Source organism: Drosophila mauritiana, chromosome 2R (assembly GCF_004382145.1).
Source record: "Drosophila mauritiana strain mau12 chromosome 2R, ASM438214v1, whole genome shotgun sequence".
Lineage (NCBI taxonomy): Eukaryota > Metazoa > Arthropoda > Insecta > Diptera > Drosophilidae > Drosophila > Drosophila mauritiana.
The window spans coordinates 9,036,030-9,061,877 of NC_046668.1; the positions used below are offsets into that span (position 1 = coordinate 9,036,030).

A 25,848-nucleotide genomic window follows, 5' to 3' on the forward strand; every position below is an offset into this window, starting at 1 on the left:
CAAGCGCCAATCGCCTATCAAAATTTACCTGCACGATGAAGAGGTAGCCGCCATCAACGTGCGCTTACGCCTGGACATCATGTGCGTGGCACTGACGGAAGTGGATATCGCCGTAGCGATGGCCAGGGTGGCCTTTCTTCTGGCCAGACGCATCGAGCTACCGCGCACCGCGGTGATTTTGGGCACAACCATTGAGTCTGCAACCAATGGACCAATATTTCAAATGCGGATAGGGGACAGAAAGACCCAAAAATATCGACTCCGAAACCAAAAACAAATGAAAAAACAAACTGTGTATGCTTAACCTCTCACTGACAAACATTAGCTTCTAGAAGGAAAAACATTTAAATCCGAATTTTTTTTATACTTTTGCATTGTAGTTTAAGAAAATGTTCTTTTCTTTCATCGATTTATAAAAATCATTGTTGAATAAAATTTACAAAGTAGCACATTCTTTGAGCGACAAGCAACACAGAGACTGAACACAAATTCATAAATAAGCATTTACGATCCAACAAACTTAAAAACCATTTTCCTATTAGGTATTTGTCTAGGTGGTTAAATGTTTTCTAGATTTGTTTACGTTTAAAGGTCAGTTTAATTTCTACTGTAAGCCGTTTTTGTCGAAGAAAAAAGCTCTATTCTGTCCTATCCTTCTATATAGCCAAGAAAAACAACAAATATGTAATGGGAATTAGCGCAAGAGAGGTAAGAAGTCTTAATATAAGATACATAATCCAACTACAACTAACTTAAGATGAGAGTAAATTCTTTCACATAAACTACATTAAAATGCGGATCCAAGGATACATGTATAACAAACGTTTAAATTTCTCCAAAAACATTCACACACATGAACTAACAAAAAGCAAGGACTGCAAGTAAATAATTTGTTTTTCCACTTGTGGTTTGCGTGATGTGATAAAAGCTTTGGGCACATTGCAAGTTACACAAAAAAAATAACAAAAATATTATCTGTCGAATTTGCCTGTTGTTTTGCGTATGTATGCAACGTGCCTGTGTAAATTGGGTCAAGGCCATGCAAACAGCTTTCAACTGGGCCAAAACCAGAAATAGGGAGAGAAATGGTGGGCGTTAAAGGCGAAAAACAAAATTTTCAAAACCTATTTTGGTAAAATCAGGCTATACGATTGCAAAACTATCTAATTTGCGCAATATCTTTATTTCACATAATTGCCATTACTACACTAGTGTTCATATCATATTACTAATGTACAAATAGTGCGAAACATTTAAGCAAAATACGTTTCCAACAACCGAACAGTTATGATTCAGCATTGACTCAAGTAAAATCAAGTCTCTAATAACGACTCTCTACCAACGCATACTTGGTTATACAACCTTAAGTCAAGCAAGATTATAAATTCTCGTCATAATGAAGCACTCTATCGAAAGTATCGCGAATAAAGCTGTTTTTCGAACCACTATCTCACACACCAATCAAAAACTTTCTGCGTGTGAAGAAATTCTCATCGAAAAATCCCAAACTTGATTATTTATGCAACCATTGCCTTTAATTGTTAAAGCAGAATCGCATCGTATCATTATTGACTTTACACGGATGCAGAACAAAATTTTAAAAATAGCAAGCGCGAAGGAAACGGCGAAAACAAACAAAAAATCAAGCAAACGAGATACATTCACACAGATATGAACATTAATATTACCGCTTCAGTCGTCTGTCCTCTTCACCACCCCCATCCCGCGATCATGTGAACAATGCTGATTAAAGAAAAAATTCACAACCTCACACATAGAAACACATTATAATTTAGCCGACCTTGAACTTGAACGAATGCTTCGGGCATTGTTGTATCATTTGTTGTTCTTTCTGATTAACAATTAACAGAACGAGCGTAGAAAGAGAGGGCCGGTAAAAGAGGATGGTTAGAATAGGATAAGGAGCTAAACCACAGCAGTTTCATGTACATTAAAATTAGATATTCTTTTTAAATATCTCACAGCGAACCAAAGAGTTTATAAATTAAGTGGGCAAACAAGATTGTCACAGAAGAACCGACTAACCAAAAGAGAGAAACATGGAGGGGAGAAAAGCTTTTAAAGCTTTTTAAGAATTACTTGCTTTATTGACCATTAAGAAGCGATTAGGGAAACCCCATGATTTTTTGCTTCAAAGGTTGATCGATTATTGCTTCGGATCAGTTATAGAAAGTGTTTTAAAACTAATAATATATAAATATAATTAGTTTGTCATACCACATATATCTTGCACAAATGGACCTTTCAACAAAAAATATCAAACGATCCATGAATTTAGGGTTTCCTACTAAGTTATTTAGTGACTCATCATTTCCACTTCCTCTGATTTTTCTTTTCATTGATTTGGCAAACAGGATAAATGTAAAAATGCAACGTTGCAGTGTTGTCTATATGGATATGTATGTAAGGATCGGTGGAATTTCTTGCGAGAATGTATTTTTCGGTGTTTGGTGTTTGTTTGGCAACGCTTCAAGCAATTTTGTAAAACAAACAAACGCCAAACGCAAAATGAAATTTTAAGAAAAATATATATACAATGTAAATTTAAGGTGTACACTTAGAAATAAATCGGAAGAGTAGAGACTGGAGGTTACACTATAGCTTACCCTGAAAGTCCATCGACTCATTTTTTTTTTTTTTTTTTTTTTTTGAAGAGAGCGCTTGTAGATATTTTCTTTATATAGCACATTACCTGGAATCGCTGTAAAATGATTTTGGTTTCTATGAGGTATGAATGTTGATCTGGGAAGGCGGATAATTGGTAATACTTGGAGGATTAAAGGAAGGGTTGATAGGATAGGATATTTTCGGAGTCAAACAAAAATGAACTTAAAATAAAAAATTTACTTCATTCTTGTCTTTTACTTCGCCCAACCGATACCGTTGGGCGGAGCATACTCACCTGGACACGCACCTGATATTTCCGTGACGCAGTTGGATGGTTGAGTACAGTTGGATCTCGTCAAGTTACCCAAAGCTGCAAGTGTACCTCACCATCTTGGATGGTTACGTGCTTTGTTTTGGCAACGACTTGAGACCTCCGGCAGCTGATCCTCCTCCAAAGCGGCGATCCTTCAGTACCAGGTTCCATCCGAGCGGTCTTCTAGCTTATTTTTTCACTTTTCACTTAACTCAATAAAGGGTTTTTTAAAGTTTTTAACAACGACGTACATTTGAAGTTATGGGAAAAAGAATGCCCAAACTTACAAAATGTAAAAACGCGTAAGAAAGTTTCGCGCGCGTTACTTGCATCGGAAAAGCTTACAATCTAGCTTTAAAACTAAAAACAAATCCGTAAGGAAAATAAACAATCAAAAAAAGTCCCGTCAACCAAAATAAAGCAAAATATATATGTATATATAGAGATAGTACTAAAATACAATTTAAAACTGCATGCGTATTTTCATAATAATATGTAAAGTAAAAACATGTGTAAAAAACATTAGCACGCGCTGAGAGTTCTAAAGTAGAGGACAATCAAAATGGAATGGCACAAAGTATAGTATGACAAATGAAAGATTGAATGTGTTTGTTTGCGAAAGTTCTCGGGTGTGGTGTGATATGCTTTGAAAATGCAAACAAAGTTAAGGCGAACAAACATAATCGAGTTTTGCTAGAAATGCTGGAAGTGTGGCCAAACTTTGCAATCTTTTGACACGACTGTACTGTGAGAGAGCTTTCTTTGTGAAGGGAAAATACATGTGGACGGAGCCCTGCACACTCACACACACGCACTATACACACAATGGCACACGCACACAAACAGCTTACAGAGGGAAATAGCGAGCGAGAGAGATCACAACGCACACAAATAGAACACTGTTGATACGTAAATTTAAACACTAACTTAAAAGATAAGGGCATTTCTTCGAGATTTCTGCCTAGGACAAAGCTGCAGTGTGGGTGGTTGTGTGTTTGTGGGTGAGTCATTGTGACCATGGTTTATGAATTATTATGAAAGGTACTTTCAATTTATATTTCCTGTTTAATTACTCTGCAGCTAACGGCATAATGTCGGAAAGAGGGGAGTTCAGGTGGGGGAGGAAGAAAGATAGGGCGAGCAACTAAAAATGTTGGGAATGTATAATTATGCGATTTATATATACGGTAAGATAAAATTAAGCAAAAGTAAGAGTTAATCAAACACCAATTGTAATGAAACGTATTACGAAAATTCAACAACAAATGATCATACATGGAATCATACATATATATAGATAATGATAAAATGAGAATGTTAGGGGATGGTTGGTGGTTGGGTTTTGTGGTATATAGCAATTATATATGTTTGTGGTGTGAGTGGTAAATGTTTCTCATTTTCTTTTCAAAAGTGTGTGTGTGTTAAAAATTAATTATAATAGATATGTACAAAAAAAGATTACTAGTTATACGAATTATGTGTGTCATAATTAAAAAAATATTAGTTTTGTAAAAAATCATATTAAGTAAAGAAAGAGTTTTTAAGTAATACTTTCAACTTGCACAAATTATTCTTGTTTCGGGTTAATTTATCTGTGACGAATTGAGCGACGCAGGCAAAAACAAAACATTATCAAAACCAGCATTGCAAATTCCTCATAAAAAAAAACTCAAATAAGAGTCGTAAATTGTTGCTCTTCATTATTAATTTTGCTGTTTTTCATATTGTTTTTTTTTTCTCTGCGCCAAACTCTCGCTCACAAATCTTGTTATTTTGGGTTTGTATTTGTACTTTTTCTTGTTGCTTGCTTTTTTCGTCTGCTATCTTGTTGAAAATCATATTTGAACAAATTCTACGACTTTTTCATCTTTTTTCTTCTTCAACGTTTTAGAGCTTTTTTCGGAGCACGACTTTTGTTTGTGTAGTGTACATTAAAATGGGCAAAAGTAAATTTGTATATTTAAATGTTGGTGTGAAAAAAATGGAGTTGTGACCTTGAAAAGTTGGATTTCAATCTTTAATCTGCATTTGAATTTAAGCTTGTTGTTTGTCGTGCTCGCTGATTCGAAAAAACATCTCGTCTAATACTTCTAGGCTAAGCTATACTTTTTGCTTTTTCATTTGTTCATAGCTCATATTATCGATTTCAGAGGCAACAAACACTCACCTTGGGGATCCCGTTGCTGTGCATCCTGTGCCATTAGTCCAAGTTCATCCTGAGATCTGTCGTGCTGCCATGTTGCATATGCTATTGGAGAAAAAACACATATTAGTTATAAGGAAACAAGAAAAAGAATAGGATGCAAACTCACTTTGACTAGATCCTTCGCCACCCTGGCTGGTGCCGGCCGTCTGGTCCAGCTCCTCCATTGTCATGTCCTCCTCGTCCAGTGTCAAATCCTCAACGTTCTCATCGTGCGCATCGTCATCGTATTCGGCTTTGGGTTCAATAACCATTTCGGAGCCCACTGATGACACGCTGTTGTCTTTGATCTTATGTTTGTGATTCGACGACGATTTGTCCACAACGCTGGCCAGCTGCTTTACCACAACTCCGGCATGGACGGCGGATGCAGAGGCGGAGGCGGAATTGGGTCCGCTGGCGGAGTTTGGTCCGCCAACGGCACTACCCTCATCAATGTCCTCGTCATCGCCTTGGACGCCTTGGGCGCCACCTTGGCTCTGGGCTTGTACATTCTCGGTGTTAATGGCATCGCTTGTGGTCTGCGCCTGCTGCTGGTGCTGATGCAGATGGGCCTGTTGTACGGCGGCCGCTGACGCAGATGCTCCGCTCGCTGGGGCGGCTGTCGAGGATGTTAGTTTAGCGCTTTCAGTCTTTTTGGTAACGTTGGTGCTGGTCAATGGCTGCTGTTGTTGGGTCGACGACGCTTGGCTGCTGGTTCCGGCTGCCGGTCCGCTGGACAACTGGGTGGTGACCAAAGCGGAGACGGCCAAACCGGCGCCTGTCTGCTGGAGGATTGACTGATTCGAGGCGGCAGCTTGTAACACGGACGAGTTTGAGTTGTCGTGGGCATCTACAAAAATAAAAACAATTTTAATAAATAACTTTATACTTAGAAAGAAATGTTGTTGTCTTGAAATAAATATATTATTAGCAAAGCAATTTCAATTTATTGTGCCAAATTGAAGATTTTTGATTAACGCGAATTTCGTTTGAAGAACGTTGGAACTTTTTATATATTTAGCAATATGTAAGATAATCCTAATCGCTTGACAACTCACCATTCTCCATGCTGCGACGTCGGACTTTTCGGCGACGACGCGACGGACTCGAGGAGCCCTCGCGCGAACCGGACACATCGCCAGACGTATCCATCGCACCGCCGGTGGCCAGTCGAGCCCGCTTCGTTTGCTCCAGTGTGTAGGCACCGCTCAGCTTACCGCCGCGATGATGGCCGGAGGACTCTGGCTTGGGAGCTGCTCCGCCGCCAGTGCGATTGTCCGACAGGCCCTTGATCTGCAGCGATTCGGCGGCCTTGAGCAGAGCGGCCAGCTGATCCTGCGAGATATTGACCTCGCCGCGGTACATGTAGTCCATCATGGCGCGCAGCTCTTGGTACTTGACATCCTTGAGTATAAAGATGGGATGTTTGTCGTACTGTTCTTGTAGTAAGGTCTGCGAAAAGTGTATTTTGAGTGTTAAAAGAGTTTTCCGAAACTATTAATTTGGCAACACTTACAGCAAAGTAGGGACTGCATGCTGACAGCACCACCTTGTGGGCCTTGAGAAATTTGCCCTCGGCGGCTAGCGTGCAATCGACTAGAGTCTCGTTCTCCAGCAACGTGTCGAACACGCTGATCAGTGTGCTCTGGTGGTTGTTCCACCGCAAACAAAACTGCTGATCGTCATCCATTTTGGTTTCTTGGGTGGTTGGATGGGGTTGTTGGAAATGGATCCTGGGGGTTTGGGCCCACGACCTTGGGGCCGAACGTCGAGCGCTCTCTCTGACTTGCTGTTTTTTTCGCCACTCGTTCTTTGATTAATATTTGGCCAAACTTAGGTTTCTAAACAAAATAAACAGCTTTCGCCTTTGGTTCTTTTTTCAGTTTTGTTTAGTGTGTCAGCAGTTATGCTACAAAGAGAAAGAAGACAGAAAACAAAATTAGTAACGCAAAAAAACTCGCAATGCGGCCCAAGGTCAAGTTCATGTTTAATTTCAGCGCAGCAATAACAATATCTTTCATCTCTTTTGCGCGCTTGAAATTTCAGCTAGATTATTATTGTTGCTTAGCCTTTGCACATAGGCACACATACATCCGCAAATAAACACCCACAGCGACATACTTGTATGCAAATTTTACACAGCGAAATGCAGTTATTTTTTTTAAATTTCCGAGCGAGTTTCTGTTTCTTGTTAATTTTTCAACTTTGCTCTTTCCCTACACTAAACACGCTCTCGCCTAAAGAGAGAGCTAACGGATTTGTGTTACAGTTGCTGCTGCTTCTGCTTCCCGACTGCGTGTGTTTTAGTGTTGGAGATCGATGGACACGATAAAAGCCGAAGAGACTTCGTGACGACCGAAAAAATGAAATGGAATAAAAAAAAAAACGAAGCATGAAACATAAAGAGGGGAAGTTTCGCAGTCGGCGTCGCTGCAGCGCAAACACATATATTGTGTCTGGGTTTTTTTTTTTCTCGTTTCCTTTTTCTCCGTTGTGGAAAATTTCACAAGTAGACACAGACGAATATTTATGATGATTTTCATTTTCCCCCCGTCATCATAAACACCAACACACTCGCACTCGCTGACTGATAATTTTTAAAGTTGAAGTGTGGAGCAATCGTTTCAGTTTTTTATGGTGTGCGCATTTAAAAATAGAACGTTTTTCATTAGAAGCTCACAAACACACACGCACACCAGCCAACAAAGGCACCCATCATATAGATATGGGCGCTATTTCACAACCTCTCCCGCTCGCGATTATGCTGCTTCATTTCCACACACCACACACTTACTGTTGTGTTGTAAATAATTAGCACTGCAAAGGTTGGTTTTCCTATTCTAGCTCCGCTTCGGCCGTCGAATGTTGAATGTGTATATGTAGAATTTAGCCAGCAAACCGCACGCGTTGCCTCGCGATCTGCCGCACAAAGCAGAGAACCAAACAAAATCCCCGAGCGCACGAAACCGAATGAAACGACGCAAATGTGACGGCGACTGAGCGACCCTCGAAAACGACGCCTCGCTGCTGACGCTCATTTTGCGCTCTCTTTATCTCTCGCTGACAGCACGGCCGACCAGCAAACGAAGTTGCTGCCAGAGCGAGAGGGAGGGAGCGAGCGACGAGAGAGCGTCGAGCTCTCTCGCTCTCTCTCGTTTGGGGGCACGTTATGAAATTGCCAAGTAGGCAAAAGGAGCGAGCGAGAGAGGGCCAGGCAGGCAAGCTGCGGCAGCGACGCCGACAGCGGCAGAGGGAAAAGGAGCTCAAAGGAAAAAGGAGAACTGCAGCGGTAATAATCGTGCCAAAGAGAAATAACGGGAAATACACACACAAACACTTTCAAGAACACAGACAGGTAGCAAAAATTGGCTGGAAAATGTTCATACTTTGATTTTTTTGCGTTCATTTTGTTGTGCTTCTACTTCAAAAGATGTTATTTGACATCTTTAGAAACTCCAAAGAGATAATATAATACACAAAGGTCCACTTTTGGAGAAGTACATACATAATACGGAAACTAACTGTTCTCCGCGGCAGAGAGCGAGGGAGATAGCCACACAAAAATGTCTACGTGACTAGAGGCTCCCTTTTTCATTTCCCTTTGTGTTTTCCAGTTTCATTTTTTTACTTTTCGCCAGATCCAGGCAAAAAAAAAACTAGACATTTGTGGGGAAACGAGACAGTGAGAATCACCCCCCAGGGTAAGCGAATCCAGCCATTTACCGTTAGGCGGAGGGATCAGTTTTTCGAGATTCAGTTATACACACACACAACACATGGCCCATATGGAAGGAAGGTGCAAGGCATGCGCACAAAATACACATAAAGAAAAACTATTAAGGATAATGATGATCATTTCAATTTGATTAGCCAACGATTTCGTGTCATAAGTTTACATCTGCTATTAAAACAAATTTCAGAATACATTAACTCGAGCTTTCATTTTGTAGGAACTTATATGGTAAGTGAAAATATCATTTGACCTGCATTTTTCTCTGAATGAATCACTGAAGAGAAGCGGTGAAAAACAACATCCAGTCGTACCCCAACGATGATGCATTCGAGGGGTTTTCCACAGACACACACACACTACTACGCAAAGAAATACATAAGTCGGACACAAAGAGAAGTAGGTAAAAACTGCAGGGAGGCGAAAAAGGATCTCTCTCGCTCTCCCGCTTCCTCTCCCTTTTTGGAAACGAATGACGTGCGCTCTTTGCACATTGCAAGGTTTTATTTTTGCGCAGATGGTGGAGGATTATGAATTGGGATCCTGTGACCGAACAGAGCGAGAGCGAGCTATGTAGCCAGTGAGTTTGTGTGCGTGTGCGGAAAAGTACAGTTGGGCCCAAAGGCACTCGCACTTCTTTGGGGTTCGGTTTTCCCACGAGAGAACCCACAAATGATGTGATGTACTATAAATGGGGGTGGAGTAATGAGCACTTGGTGATTGGAGACCAAGACAAGAAACTGAGAGACTGTGCTGAGGTCTACTATCAAACGATGTCCAAAACTGTGTTTTACGGAGCATTGTTAGCGAAAATCTCAACTGGGTTTTCATCTGGCAACTGCATTCGAAAATGTCTGGCAAAAATAAGTCCAAGACACTGTGTAAACTGCTGTTGCATATCGTTAATATGTTGAACAAGAACTTAAGATCATGGGTTCTTGTTTTAAATAGCTTATAATAACTTGTCAATGGTATAAAGCCTGTCTATATTTTCTTAAATAACTATTCTTTGAAATATGAGTAATTCTGTGATGAGATCTACTATCAAACTACGTTCAAAATTTTCACTTTACGAAACGTTGTTAGCGAAAAACTCATCTATATTTTGTTTTAGCAACTGCTGGATAGCAATAAATAAATGAATACTTCATTTTACACTTTTTATAAGCTAGTTGCTTCATATTTTCTTGTGTTGAGATCTACTATCAAACTACGTTCAAAATTCTCATTTTACGAAACGTTGTTAGCGAAAAACTCAACTTTGATTAATATTGCAACCGCTGTAGTACGAAAAACTAATGTTATATTTTTCGCAATTTGATTGGGTTGCTGCTTTTACTATCGGCGATCAATGTCAGATGTTAGATTAATGAGTTTTTTCCAGTATGGAATGTAAGCGCAGATCGGTTTACTATGAATTAAGATTGGAATTGGTACCAGATTACCATTTCCATCCTTTGGTCGCAAACTTGTTTTAGAATTCAGCCATTTGGCTTGGCCCAGCTAGGCTTCATTAATTCTGGCCTCCATGCCAACAGACTTTTCGAGTGCCAGATGGAAATGAAAATGGGATGCGGCGATGTCGGTGGGATGGGGAGCGGGATAATAATAATATAAAGGATGTCGGGCGATAGCGGTCCCCTTTTTCTAAGCACGCGCCAGACGGCATAAAGGTGAGCCCCGGGGAGAACCGAAGCGGACCGGTTTACGCTAAGGTAGGAGGAGGAGGATGAGGGAGAGGGTCCTGTAGGCCGGGTCCCGGGTTTTTTGGGGTTGCAATCAACCCCTAAAACTAAGCCGATCCCCCCTCTCCGAACCATGTTCGCTTGTGTATATGCAGTCGGTCTCCTTCTCCTTCCTCCCTCCATTTTGTCGTCCTGCCGGCCGGCCGGCAGATGTTGGATCACAACTGTCGTCCCTTTCGTTTGGGCACACAGGAAGTGCCGCCAAAGTCTGGAGCCCGGAGCCCCCTCCACTGTTTTAGAGTAATGAAAATTCTTGGCCAGCGACAGTGAGATGGAGAGAGCTCTGAACTTGGGAACCATAATGGGGCTGGTTTCAAGACTTCTGTTCTGGGTAGTATATGTGTGTCTGTGCATGGGTGTTTGTGTGTGTGTGTGTTTCTGCTGTGCAAAAGTCAAAAGAAAAACCGGTTCGACAGAATGTACAAGAACTGTGCCATTTCGAAAAACGAAACGGAGGAGCGGGTGGTCGCCCCGTTCTCGGCTGGCAAGTCGAGTTTTGTTTGTTGGTTTAGAGATCCGAGATCCGATTCGATCGCTTGGCAGAAAAACCAGTTTAAGAAACTCATTTCATTTCATTTCACATCGCTGCCAGAAAAATCGCCAACACACACACACACATACAGACACTGGGCCGCCAGAAAAACAAATTTAAAATGGAAATAACTTAAGAATAAGAAAGAGGGGGCAGGGTGGAAGAGAGAGAGAGGCGAGGAAAAAAAGAGTGAGTGGAGGCCAAGAACAAATATAAAACTTCCCCCACAAGATTTGCATAAAGTGGAATCTTTTTCTGCTCGAACGCATACACACACACATATGACATATGTGTGCTGCGTTTGTGAGACATAAAATTTGTATATTTACGACGTAAAAATAAACTCGACGACGACTCGACTCTCGCACTGACTTTCAATAATTTAATTTCTGGCAGCTGAAAATGTTGCTGAATAGCAACGCAGAAACACCAACACACACACACAATTGAAACTCTGGCGGTTCGAAGCCCAAAAAACGCAAAACTGGGGGGAAAGAACACCTCTGAAAACCCACGTATGTAGGCGTCCGTCGTCTGTCGCTCATTTTATTTATTTTTACACCCTTTCATCAGCCCGTCTCCTTTCTTATTCTTCACCCTCTGCACATTTAGCAACAAACTGGCTGCAAGCGAAGATTGAGAAAAGCCAAGTCAAGTGTGCCAGCAGCCAGCCATTCTGAGTCAACATCGGATCCAGCGGGTAAACCACCCAAAATAGGATTAGTTATTATAATTTCCTGGAAAGAAGCTACGTTTTTTCCCAGCTGGATCGCATTTGTTTTCCATGCAAGTAACATGTTGGTTCATATGTCATATGTTCGCATTGTTCATCATATAGCATATCTATATCAGAAATAGTGTAATACTTAAAGATCTTGTGATCAAAGTTCTTGCCACCTTTGTACATAATATTTAAAAACGATGAATTGCAGCCGACAGTTGAAACATAGCATTTTCCATTTCCACGCTTCTTTTCCTTTACTTTTCCGCTTCGCTCGCTTCTGTTCGGCCGCAGAAAATGTCGTTTTGCCATTAAAGCAGCGAAAAATGTAAAAAAAAAAAAAACGTCAACCACAAAACTTGTTTTCTCAAAAAGCTATTTAAAGTGAATGTTAAGGGCTTGTTATGCGCGAATGTATATGTATCTGTAAATGTATCTGCGAGTATTGTACATTTGTGTGGGAGCGGAGGAAGTCGGTGCTTTAGGTTTTGGTGGGGCTATCCATATCTATCATGGACACCGATGGAGATCTGCCCCGCCGATGATGTCGATTATTCTTTTTTTTCTAGATTTCTTAAGCACGATGCTTTTGTTGCTGGTTTTTCTTGAGGTTTCTTTGAAGGGCATTTTCAACAAATGCCAGTTATGGAAGTTAACGATAAAAAGTAAATCGATTGTTCAATGGTTATCGAATAGTTATGTTACAAGCGAATACTTCAATTTATTTATGACCTATGACACTTGACTGTCAAAATTAAATCAAATTCAATTGATGACATATTCATAATGAAACCAATCACTAGAAAAAACCCCTTTTAATGTGCCATATTAGTTTTAAACTTGGCCAATTCAAGTGAAAGTGAAATAAGTGAGCCACCGAAAATAATCAACAATAAACCGTGAAATAAAACGCACAAAAGTTCAATGAACTTTTTTGCTAATGGCCACAAAGCGAATAAGTAAATCAAAACTAACAAAAATAAAAGTCGGCCAAAGAGCAGGTTGCGATAACGGCCGCTCATTATTTTTCCCCGCCTTCGTTTTATTTTTTCTATATTTTTGCTGTTTACTGTAAGACAAGAACATTAAGAATAGTGGATAATAGAAAAGTGCGACACATATTTAACTTTTTTGCACGTGCGTGTGTAGGTCAGAAATTCGCTGCAAGGTCATGGTGTTTTAGAACGAAAAAAAAAAAAAGTTGATGACTTGAAAGAAGTGTACAAGTTTAAATTGTAAACAAAGAATTAAGGCATGAAACCAAAGAGAAAAATACAGTTTCTGCTTTTCTACACTTGTTGCGCAAAAGCTTTTTTATATCTCATTTATTATTGTTATTATTCTGCACATGTGCGTAGAATGTAAACAAATGAAACTTTTGCAAAAGTCACAAGTGAAATTTGGCAACGTCGCCGCAGTCCCATAAAAAAGATTAGGCGACACGAAAATATGAAAAATGGAAATGTGTAAACGTGTCGAAAAGAAAACAACAAAAGCGGCGTAGCAGAAGTGTAGCACAAAGTGGAAACAAAAATATGTGGCGACTGCTCTCTTTCTCTCCCTTCCTCACCATCCTCCTCCTTGCCTCTTGCTGTGCCGTCTGGTTCTCCCACTTTTCTAAGTGTGTGTGAAAAGTGCAGAGAGAAAATTTCACGCTTGTTGTTTTTGTTTTTCGTGAACAAACATAAAAACGGACGAGGGAGTATGACAAAATGAGCGGGAGAGAAAGAAAAGGGGAGCCAAAAGAGCGAGAGAGCCTAGCATTGAACAAAATATTTTATGTGTGGGGGAAAAACCAAGATGGCGGCCACCAAGACTTTGGGAATCTATCGAAATGAAAAACGTGCTTTTTTCTAGGAGTTTAGAATAGAAAGCAATTAATTGAACTCGCTCTTGGCAATCTTCGTGTTTACTAATCACAGTTTTTATCAAGCTTTCCCTCGTCGCAATCGGTAATGAAAAGCTTATATAACTTTCCTACTCACGCACACATACACGTGTACTTGTAGAAAACATTTCCCACTGCAACACTTGACCTCATTTGCATGGAAAGTGAGCCACTGGCAGTGTGTGCGTGTGTGAAAATTAATGAAAACCGCCCGTCATTTACTTCAGCGTTGCATTTTGTGGGAAAGCTCTCCCTCTCCTGCTCTGTCTGTGCCTGTCTCTTTTTCGTACACTGGTGAAAAGCTTTCTCCCGTGAAGCGAGCATAGGGAAAAATCGATAGAAACACCACTGGAAGTATCGATTCGATAAGCAAAAACACACACAATCTCAGGCAGATAATTGCCAGGTACAGTTCAAATGCAAGTTCTTATTGTATATTATTAAGCGGTAGTTTTAACATTATTGATCAATTGTATATACACACCGAAATAGAATCACAGGCAGCACGTAGTCGTCAATAAACTTTGCACATATCAAATTTTTGGTGTTGCTTTTCCAAGCCGTATATATATAGTAAAATATATATAATACTAATACACACACACACGATAACGCGACGGGGGGAAAAGCAATAAAGTTGAATTTATTTTTACTGTATGTGATGGGGCCCTGTATGCATGTGTATGTATTTTCCTTTCCCGCTGCCGTGGAGAGCAGAAAGAAAAGAGTAGGCAGCAGCAACAACGCACCACACACTGAAAATTGCGGACGCGCGAAGCCACTGAAGAAAAACTGACGACTGACGCGACTTTCCGCTGGCGCTCGAAAAAACGAAAGGTGCTCAAAAGCAGAGACCCCGAAGAGCGCCGAGAGAGTTGGAAACGAAGCCGAAGCGAAACCCGAAGTGTGCGAGTGCGAGTGCGAATGAGAGTGTGAGTTCGAAAAATAAGTTGACGTCGCCTGCTTGCCACCCCTCTTTAACTGTGTGCTTTTTGTATGCTTGGCGCGCAGAGTTGCCAATTCACGGCAAAAGATCGACAAATTAGGATGATGCAAAAAGAGGACACACCACAGGAAAAAATTATCTATTATCCCTTACATCAACAACTTTTCATTATCTGGTTGCCACCTAATTTAAATTCCACATCAAGAAACAAGGAAATACCCACAATAATTTAGGATCACACGGACGTCAAATTTACTAATTACACTACTTCAATAGCCTGTCTAAAAAACACCAACAATTTTGCTAATCTAAAAATAATTAATGATGAAACACGACAATGTTAAATATAATTGGAGAAAGTATCACAAAAACTTGAATTGTTTAGGGTCTCTAGGTGGTAATTAGTATTTGGCATGGACAGTGAAGATGTGAGTCCTAAAGTTCTTCAATAGGACCTCATGTGCTGTAAGTGACAACGAACGAGGCTGGCAACTCTGTTTGCACATATTTGGCGGAGTTCGAAAATATCATTCGCATTGGTATTGTTTTTGTTTTCCACCAAGGGGCGAGATTTTGTTGTTGCTTTAGCTTTTGTTTGCTCGATTTTGGTTTTTTTCGCAGCAAAGCGAAATGGTAAAATTACCGTTGCCGAGCAAGCTCTCTCTCTCTCCCACTCCGATGCCTCTCTCCCTCTCGCGTTGCAGTTGTTTAAGGGTGTGCGAGGGGGATGAAAGATGGTCTCGGCTTGTGTGTGTGCAATGCATTTCCCACTAAAAAGCGCAAATTATATTTTGTGCACTCTCCAAACGTTTTTATGATCGGCGTTGATTTATTTTTGGCTTCCAGCATGACTTCATCGCCGCGCGTTTTCTCTCTAATTTCGGTGTACAAATTATGTGTACCTAAATATGTACCTTAATTTTTAACGGTTTCATCGGGTTTTCAGCTGGAAAATTAACATTCCTGTGCGAAATTCTACACGCACGCCAAATGCTCTAACCAATACTAATTGATGCGAGGAGTGTCGTGTCTGTGGCAAAAACATAAATTCTACAGATCTTTTCGACGGCTACAGTGTGTACATGTGAGGTGAACGTATAGAGATGATAGTCGCCGCATAACATCACGTCGTTTGACAATCGCTCACCTGAATTTCCATTGGAGTTTTCATGGCAACTCGGTCACGTTCCCCCTTTCTCACGCCCTCTCTCTTTCCCACACGTCGCACAGGAGGGGGCGCAAACACTCACAAACACCTATGAATTATTATCTATTTCGTCTTTTTGGATTTGCAGTTGAAATTTAATTACAAATTATAGTAATGCACTCGACACAAAAACGTATTTTACATCACATAGTTTTCTCCGTGGGTGTTTTTCCAATCGGTACTCCACTTGAATTTATGCAATCCGCGCTGCTTTTTAGGCTACTAACAATTTATCCTGATTTTTTATGTGGGTGGGAAAGCAACGAGAATTTAACGAGCGGAGCGACGACGATTTTATTCCTGAGAGTGGCCGTTTGTTACTGAAAAATCGCTGCAAAAAAGTTCGAATAAAAGTCGAAAAAAGAAATAGGCTTTGCGTGTGTGTGTGTGAGCACGAAGTTTCTGCTTTTGTTGTTCTTTCTGCTGCATTCGAAAATCCGAAGATCGTTCGTGCGCTAGAACAAGTGAGTGCGAGCGAGATGGGGACACTCCACGATACAGTTGATTGCTTTTTGCAACTGTCTGCTTGGAAAAAAGCGTTTTGCGCGGGAAACAGGGGGAAGAAAAGAAAGAAGAAGAAGGGGTTGTGGCAAAAGGAAGTCGCGCTAAATGAAAAGGCAAAGAAAATGTGGTTTTTTCGCTTGGCACATAAGGAAATATGGCATGTGGAGTTCTATGTAAAAACCTTTTTAGATCGCCAAATAAAGCGTACATACGTATGTATGGAGTATGGAATGTGTGGGAAATACTTTTATAATACATTTTGCATGCATAAGAGTTATAATTAGCATAATGAGAGCATAGCATAATACGAGAGTTAAGCCACTGATGTACATACGTGTGTATGTGCATAACATAGTTTTTAATGAATTCTTATAAACTATGTGCAAATGTGCAAATTCTAAAAAATTATGAAATGTCAAGGTCATACAATGTAGGTTCTACAATTTTTAGAGATTACAAAGCAGTGAGGAGGATATGTATGTACATATGTATTTAAATACATACATATGTACATACATTCGTATGTTTAGGATTAAACTTAGGTTTAGTGTTTTGCGTAAAGAGTTTCTTGACAGTGCCAAAAATGTGTAAACTTGGAATTTGTTGTTTATTTTCTTGTATATTTAATATTCTTAATTTGTTATTTGATTTATAAGTAAAATAAATATTAATTAATTATATTTCATAAAAAATTTGCGTTTAATTACGCAAGGAACTCTTTATTTTTACCTTAAAATCAAAAATTCAACTTATTTCAAAGTTGGTAAACAGTTTCTTGAAATACTGTATGTAAATATGTATATACATATGTAAGCATAAATTGAAAACATACATACATATATACATACACATTTAAATACATATATAGTTATTATTTATGAAGCTTACACAGCAACTTAAATGATCTCACCATGCAGATGCAGAACTTAAAATTTGTAAATACATAAAAAGCTAATTTAGGTAATCTTACTACAAATAAAATAAAGGCTATTAGCGCTGAAGAAGATAATTCACCAGACACCTGTCATTATTTTTAGCGAGGCAATTAAAATTCCCGGCTGGGGAAGTAGAAAGGTGTCAAGAAAAGATTAAACTTTCAATTTATGGATCCACTCTTTTTTTTGCATTTTGCCATTTTGCATATCTGTTTGTTTTGCCAATTGCTACTTTCTAATAAAATCGTCAATGTACGTACACGGCATACATTCGTATAAATCTTTGCCCATTTTTTACCACCGCCTTGCATTAGCAATTGCCAAAACTTGATTTTGATGCTTAAATATAAATGATTACTTGATTTGAGCAAATATATGTACACATGCATGTATGCATATAAAAAAGTCAGCACAAGACCATAATTACACGAAAAACAAGAAGAACAATAATGCTGTTACACGGTGAGAAATATGTGTTATGGTTAAATTAAGTAAGTAAGAAAAAGTTTACTGTAATGTAGAATTTAAATTCATTCATTAAACTACCTTTTTGCTAATATGCATGAAAATCTAATTGATTTCTAACTCATTTGGTATATTAAAAAGACTTGAGAGCAAACAAAGAATTCGAAAGGTTTTTTAATCGATCGTTTACTAATATTTTCTTGCAGTGTAGCGCTGTCGACGTCGACGCCCGCGCAGCAGCTTAAAAAAGCTGCGCTCAAAGAAATTAACAATAAAAGTTGGAAATTTTGTTCAACGCTTTTTGTTTATTTTTTAATGTTATTTTTTTGTTGTTGGCTCTTGAATGACGAAGAAAATATTCGCCGAGGGAAAGAAGAAGCAGAGGAACCAGAGTTCCAAAACTCGTTTGGCATTCGAAATTCCAGTGTTTGTGTGTGTGTGTGTGTGTGCGTGTGCCTTGTATTTTTGGCAACACTTCTACTCCGCTGTTTTTGTTTTTGTTGTTATGCCGCCTGGCAAAGTGAAAATTTATGCCGCACCCCGCTCAAAAAAAGTAAAACACGAAAAAAAGCACAAGAAACTGGAGTCCGTGATTTCACACAACACAACACACCAAAATTCCAATCCATTTCAAAGCCGCCAGCAGCAAATAAACAAAAGTCAATATGTAATTGAAATTTTTTCCGCCGTTGCTTTTGCTCAACAAATTTTCGTCGAACACATTTTTGTGGCTTTTCTTTCCACACACTTCGTTGTTTGATCATGCGTATTTGTGTGTGCGTGCGTGTGTGTGAGTTTGGTTGCTATTTTTGATTTCCATTATGATTTCGCGCCGCTCTTTTCACAGCTCCCAATTCCAATTCGAATTTTTGAGCTTCGCTTCGTTTTCATTTCGAACTCGAAACAGAAAACAGAATTAGCATGTGTCCCTTTCTCTATCGCTCGCTATCTCTCTCTCTTTCTACAAAGTGATTTTCGCGCAGAGGAAAAAAATTGAGATAAGGTTTTCTATGCTTTGAATGAATTTGATCGTGTTAGAACTAGTAACTAGTACATTCTTATAGAATTTTCAAAACAAAAGAAAGTGTTTCCTACAAAAAAGAACTACCTAGTAGTTTTATAAAGCATTCTACATTCGTTACTTCTAAAGAGAATTACAATAAAAATAAAAAAAATATTATATTAAAACCATCTATTAAACTTCATTAGGAAGGCATGCCTCTCCAATTTGTTCCCAGTGTATGGGTGATGGATGATGGCCTGTGCTTTTCTAAAAACGCTCGCTCGCAATCGGGAAAAAACCCCCTAAGCCCCCGTTGCTCAGCTTCCCGTTCCCGAAAAAGCGGAGGAGAGCACAAAAATCGAGGCTGCCAAAAATATTTGTTGTTAATGGAACTTTCTGGTTTTCTTTCGCTCGCAAATTTAAATTCTTTTCTTCTTATGCTCATTACTTTTTGGGTCACAGAGAACGAAGGAGATGCGGAGATGGAATTGGTAACAATAGCGACTTAATCCGAGTGAAAGGAAGCCAAACTCCCCCTGAAAATACCCAACATCATCATCATCATCACTATCGGATGCCAACTGCGCACATTTCCACTCCCGATCCGCCCAAAAACATCGATTTTCCAACCCTACACAAAAACCCATTAAGAACCGGAGTGGAACGAAGCTTTGCGTACCCCTCACATCCGATGTTTTCACGATACCATTGTGCAGATATAATCCGAATTTGATGTTGCTGATAAGCAAAGGGGATTAGCTTGGGAAATGTGAGACTGCAGCTTTTGAAACCATTAGTGGGTTATTCTTACAAATATATATTGTTATAACATATATCGTGATCATATAGTAGCAGTTTCAATCTTTAAGTTCTCTTTAGAGTTTGCACTCTTGTAATATGATATCTGTGCTAGTAAATTTAATCTAAAAACCCTGCCTATAACTATGTACATAACTATGGAACCAGGAAATAATTTCTTTCAAATCGGCAGTGTGGTTTCAGAACAACATGACCTAGAGATAAGATTATGCTGTTGCAGGTTATCTTACATTTCCTGAACTGTGCTACGTTGGTGTTAGTTAGCTACAACTAAAACTGACAAGTTTACAAGAAACCAAAAACACTTTGTTTAGCCTTTGACTCCTAAATGTGAACTAATTTATTTGTGTATCTATGTATTTAGTAGGTGTATTTATATGCCTATTAATACCCCAACTTTGTCAAACTCCTGCTGCTTAGAAGATTAACTAGTACACTCATACATATGTGCTATGTATGTGGACCAACTGCTTGGGCAAAACAAAGCAACAAAATTCGCCATACTTTAGCTAGGCCCGAAAATAGCCGAATCCTGGGAAAACTCCCACACCTCCCCCTTTTCTGGCCAGAACAAGGACGCGTTGTGTGGTGGGTTGGAGGAGGATGCCCGAGGGGGTGCAGGAGTTGCGCAGGGAGGGTGCTCGGATGGTCGGGTGGCTGTCTGGCAACGACAGGCGTTGCATAGCCCAGAAATCGAGCGGCAGCCAAGCATGATCCCCTCCGAACTAAGTTGCAACCCTATAGACCTCCATCCCTTCGAGCGGATGTTGCTGCCGCTCCCTCTCCACCCCGTTCCGCTCCCCTTGTCCTTATCCCGTTTCCTTTTGGGGGGTTGCTCGGAGCAAAGAGCTTTTTTCTCGTTGCCGCCGCCGCTGTCAAGGACCAAAAACCAACCCCTAAAACCCCGAAAACGGGGGGAACGACAGTCAGATCACAAGCGGATGGTCGGCGGGTGGTCGGTCTTGAATTCGGGAGGGTGCGAGGGTGGCACTGTCCTTTTTCCCTTTTGGGGTGGAAATGCGAACGCACACACTAAACAGATCCTGCCGTCAGGGGTTGGTGGTCCCAGTTGGTCCCCCCATTTTATTGCGTTATTGCAAAAACGAACCGAACTGAACCGAACTGAACTGAACGTCAGCTGCGATCTCACAGGGGACTTGGCACTTGGCGAAAAAAGAGAACTGAAGAGTTGCATTCATCCCCTACACAGCGAATTAATCATGTCCTTGAAAGCGAGAAAATGTTGCAACATCGTCTAATGCTCGGGATTAAATTGTTTATCCGGTAGCGTAGATAAATATCAACAATAAACAAAGGGTTTCCCTTAAAAGTAATTTTTCCTGGTTGTTAGGGCTCAAGTTCTTGGGTTTTTTATGTATAGCTGTTAAATTATTAAATTAATTTTTTAAAGGAAATAAGAAGCTAAAGGAATAGAAGTTGCCACGTGATAGAATCTATTTATTTATTTATTTTCTATATTCTTAGAACTTTCTATGGAAGTTTTAATAATATTCTTTAATTTTGTAAAATGTACTAGTTGTGAAGCTCTCATTGCAAATATTTTTTCACATTTAACGATGATTGTTGATGCATAATGAAAAGCTGCACACTTAGATATAAACCACATGTTCACTTACAGGTTTCCAAGTTTTATGATCCATGCAGGCGAACTGAAAACATATGTGAATGGGTACTAAAATAGGTACTAATTGTCCCTCAGTGTGGAAACCGGGTGCGTTGGATCCAGCTGTAGGATCCAGTTCCCCAAGGGTTGCATTCGACGATTTTTCCGCCCTCCCCAAGCAAAATAAAAAAAAAAAAAACAGTGAAACCCAACAGCTGCAGATCAGGATCTCTGGGCGAAAAACCACCCCTAAGCATGCATTATGCACACGATCGTTGCACGCTCCCCTGATCAACTTGATCGATCAATTCCATGCCCTTCCAATCCACCCTTGGCCACACGAACGTGCGCTCACAGATACAGATACTCACCCATACGGAGGCAATGGGGTCGCCACTCAACTCCATTAAATTCAATTGACAAAAGGAAATGAACATGAGCATGCAAAAAACAAAAAACACGAAAAACAAATGCATGTGCCACATACAACAACTCGCATGTACATACAAACATACATACATATTGTATATACACGAAAAACAGATTAATGGAGAGGAACAGAACAACAATGGGCAGTAGGGGCGCATAGAATGGGAAAATTCAAGGTACTTTCGGGGGGTTTCAGCTCGCTTCTGGATGGGATCGGTGACGCGGGAGCCCAAACGCCGCACATCTGCTCTCGGCTCCTCGGCCTCCGATGGTTGGGATGGATGTGCGGATGCGGATGGGGATGAGTCTGCTGTAGGGTACTGTATGGTGCATGGTCTTTGTGGGCTCTACTACACAATTTGTGGCCATGTTGCCCCGCTGGCTTCGCCTTTTGCATTCGCAATTTGCATTCGCATGTGAATTTCATCTGTGAGGGGGAGAAAACAAGGCGATTACGACCCAAAACTGATCGATCTGCAGATACCTTTAACGAATGATCGGAAAACATGGAACTAAGGCAACTATAGATCAATTTATCTGTGAAATATGGCTATTTACATATATAAGATATATAAGATGTTTTATATTTCTATATAACATTTTAAAGTTCAGTAGTTATACTACTAAATTACTAGTACAGTCTCCATCCAATTAACTTTCTATACCAATTATCAAACCATATTTTATATTTTATATCATATCAAGCCATATATTATATTATAAATCATCATATGGGCAAAAAAAGAAGGTAAAAACACTTTATAGAACGTCTAAAACTAGGGCTTTAAAGATATGATCAATCGATTCTTGAGTAAGTGTTAGAAAATGTTGTATATTTTTAAAAAGCAAGTGCATAGTTTTTCTCTATGATATGTTATTGAAGTATTCAGTATCTCAATTCAGTTTAAAATTTCATTGATGGTAAAAGACCAATAAAAATGGAAACAGATGATCAAGGTTGAAGGCTATGATATTTTTAACTCCTGAATAAATAAATCTATATTGTTCCAATGGAAACTGTTGATTATAGTTTTTGATAGCTAGGAAAATTGTGTATAGTTTCACCTTTTTCACAAAGATACACCCTGTGATGACGTTATTTGCTGGGCACACACTTACAACGCGACTCCTTCAAGGTTAACCTTCTTTTTGTGGCCCGGGGTGTAGAGTTGGCGTCCCACGCATTTTGCTCGCTTCCTTTTGCATTTTCTTCGTCGGCTGTCTTGTTTGCCGCTGTGTTTGTGTGGGTGTGTGTGTGTGTGTTTGCATGTAAATGAGTTCGAGCACAATACGAAAATAAACATTTTTTGTTCTTGCACTTTTTGTTTTCCCCGTGCAATTTCTGTGGCTAAAATTAAACGCGAAAAAGGAATTTTTATGGAACAGCTGTATTCGCCATTCCGCGGAATGGAAGTGGAAGTGGAAGGCGAAGAAAACGAGAAGATGGAGCTGGGAAAACAAGGTAAAAACCCAACATACTCATGCACTCAATCAGTGACTCACACATATCTGCGTTTTAACTTGGCTTATTCGAGAAAACTGCCACGGAAATCAAGTTAAATGCTTGCTTAACCCTTTGCTTTTTTTTTGCATAGGAAAATTTTCCAACTTTTTACATTTTCTAATGCATTGGAAAAATCGGAATCAAAATAAAATGTTTAGATGTTTAAATATAATAATTAAAAATATTTATTTTATATTTATAAAGCAAACTCCGTAAAGGGTTAAAAAAAAATTGGCCAAAGTCTAGAGATCTTCAGAGCGTTTGGCATTTAAAAAGATTGACAGACTTAAGGTGCGGCTTAAGTTTTCACTTTGACTCAGCTTCAGAAATGGGAAAAAAATGTTGCCAAAAAAAAAAAAAAAACATCAGAAAACTGAAGCTAAACAAGTTTTTAGGTTTTTCGATCTTTGGCCAAGCAACAGCTTTTAATTTTCATGATGTCAGCCAATTCTTTGCCAATTTTAGAGTAAATTTTAGAAATTAGGAAAATATTCTTTATAAAGTAAAATACAAGAATTAATAGTATGGTCTAATTAAATAAACAAGATCCAAAAGTACCTTAAGTAGAATAATTTAACTTTAATTTTTTAATTCAGCTAATTGCTAATAACTTGAATTTCTTCGTTCCGCTAATTATGCGAAGAATTTTAGGATGCGCAATTATAGTTTCCAAATTATGACTGTTGCGGCTGCGGTTTTTTGATGAAACACGGTTATCGTAAGCACTTATTTTCGTACATGCTGAAAATCAAGTTTTTGCAATTGTTTTGGTAACAAAGAAACGCCAAATGGAAAAAAAACAAAAGCCGCGAATAAAAGTTAATTACATATAAAAAAGATTTATACACACATAGAAAGTTGCATGCAAGACAAAAAAAAAACGATGTTTAAAAATTATTTTGATGTTGAGCTTTTGACGATCCCGAGATATGGGATACACAAATACATACAGTGGAGCTACCATAAGTAGAACTTAAAATATTTTTGATAACCCGTTAGATAAAGATCAAGTTGGACTAATATCAGCTGTAATACTTGTGTATATTTACATAGGTATTGCGATATAGTCTAGATCGTATTCAAAACTTTAAATTGCAAAATTTCTTTCAATTTCTTATAAATTGTTATAATGTGAAAGACTTAAAAATATATTGAGGCTTAAGTTGAAACGTTCGGATTAGCAAGGAACAATGTTGAATTAGCAGGAAACTTAAACATAATTCCAAGTAGCAGAATAACAAATTTTTATTCAACAGTTTTTGAAGAAATGTTTTCAAATGACACGAAGTAGTTAGATCATACGTTATCGTTACGGATCATATACTTAAAAAGTTCGATTTTCAGGTTATTACGTTTAGGGGAGTTCGACTGTGGTCTGGACCCGTGAGTGTGTGTGAATGTGTGTTGGGTGTTTTTGTACATTTTTGGAGATGGGTGTGGGCGCTTCACCGATTTGCCCCGAGGGCGCATCAGCGAAAAGTAATGCTTTGAAATGGAATACACGGACAGACAATAAAGTAAATTTCACGTTGTCATGTCGGCCCACAAAACCAAAACCTACAAAGCAACAACAAGAGGGGCAGATTTAGGAACAGCAAAATGGTGAAACCCTAACAGAAAAAGTTCATTTCGGTTCGTTACAATGCGACGATGATGATGATGATGATCCCCGAAGCCGAGACAATTTCCACCCCAAAAAGAGGTCATTTTCAGGGGGGTTTTCGGTGTCGGGGGGTTGGGAGGTAACATCGATTGCGGCAAATAGAGCTTCAGGGCCAGCGAGCAGAAAACTACCCTGAAAATAATGTTAAATGAGAGGCGTACGCAATCCCACTATTTCACATTCCACGCAAAAACAAAAAACGAGCCCCAGATCGAAGGGATAAATGCGTGCGCTCTCCCTCCTACGGCGCCTCTCCTGTTTCGGGGGAGTGACAGAGAGCACGAGATCCACACGAGCCAAAATCGTGCCAGAGGGGGAGAGAAAGTACGGGGGGTGACAAAGAGAGTAAACGAGTGCGAGAGAGAGACAGAAAGAGAGAGAGAGCGTAATCCGCGAGAAAGCGCCACGAAGTATGCTCTTCTTTTGTGCTCTCATTTCCACCTTTTGCTTTGTCTCATCTTTACTTTTCACTTGTGCTTGTGTTGCCAGGCGAGCTTTTTCCTTAAGAAGGAGAAAGGAGAAACAAGGATGAGCGAAGGTAATGAGATGGAAAAGGAGAAGGGGTTTGTACAAAGGAGCAGTACGCTTACAAATGGCTAATTTGTGGAGGAAATTAACTTAATTTTACAAGTATAAGGGTGTTGATCTAATTATATTATTATTTTATTTTATCTAAATGTTTCAATATAAGGCTCTACTGATATTGTGATATTTGTATACTATATACTATTTTTATATAGTTTTACATAACTCATATAAATTATGATATCTGACCTATTATTTTAACCGTTGCTGTTTACATCACACAAAAAATTGCAATGCAGGCTTTCATCTTCATAAACCAACATTTAATCACAGCTAATTTGTTGCCGCAATTAAATTGAACCGACTATTAAATTTAAATTGCAAACTGTTGGTAACTCTTTAACTAAGTTTAGCGTTATATCATAGCCAAGATAAAAAAGTAATATGAAATGCTGTCACTTGTATGACAAATCCACATAACA

General features: G+C 39.3%; 1 protein-coding gene across 21 annotated transcripts in view; it reads right to left on the reverse strand.

Annotated features, from left to right (window-relative positions):
- Nucleotides 1–16,224, reverse strand: part of LOC117137748 (longitudinals lacking protein, isoforms F/I/K/T) — a 60,799-nt gene extending 44,575 nt beyond the window's left edge. For 6 of the 21 annotated variants that reach the window (XM_033299347.1, XM_033299349.1, XM_033299350.1 and 3 more), the window contains exons 1-5: nucleotides 7,921–8,106; nucleotides 6,643–7,035; nucleotides 6,185–6,578; nucleotides 5,254–5,976; nucleotides 5,109–5,189 (exon numbers count right to left, since the gene is read on the reverse strand). In XM_033299347.1, coding sequence (XP_033155238.1) covers nucleotides 5,109–5,189; nucleotides 5,254–5,976; nucleotides 6,185–6,578; nucleotides 6,643–6,816 — 1,372 coding nt within the window. In that variant the 5' untranslated portion in view covers nucleotides 6,817–7,035; nucleotides 7,921–8,106. Of the gene's footprint in view, nucleotides 1–28; nucleotides 198–5,108; nucleotides 5,190–5,253; nucleotides 5,977–6,184; nucleotides 6,579–6,642; nucleotides 7,036–7,920; nucleotides 8,110–14,226; nucleotides 14,559–15,835 lie in introns of those variants that run through there. The other 15 variants (XM_033299342.1, XM_033299343.1, XM_033299338.1 and 12 more) reach the window with 7 other exon arrangements.
- Nucleotides 16,225–25,848: the final 9,624 nt, after the last annotated feature.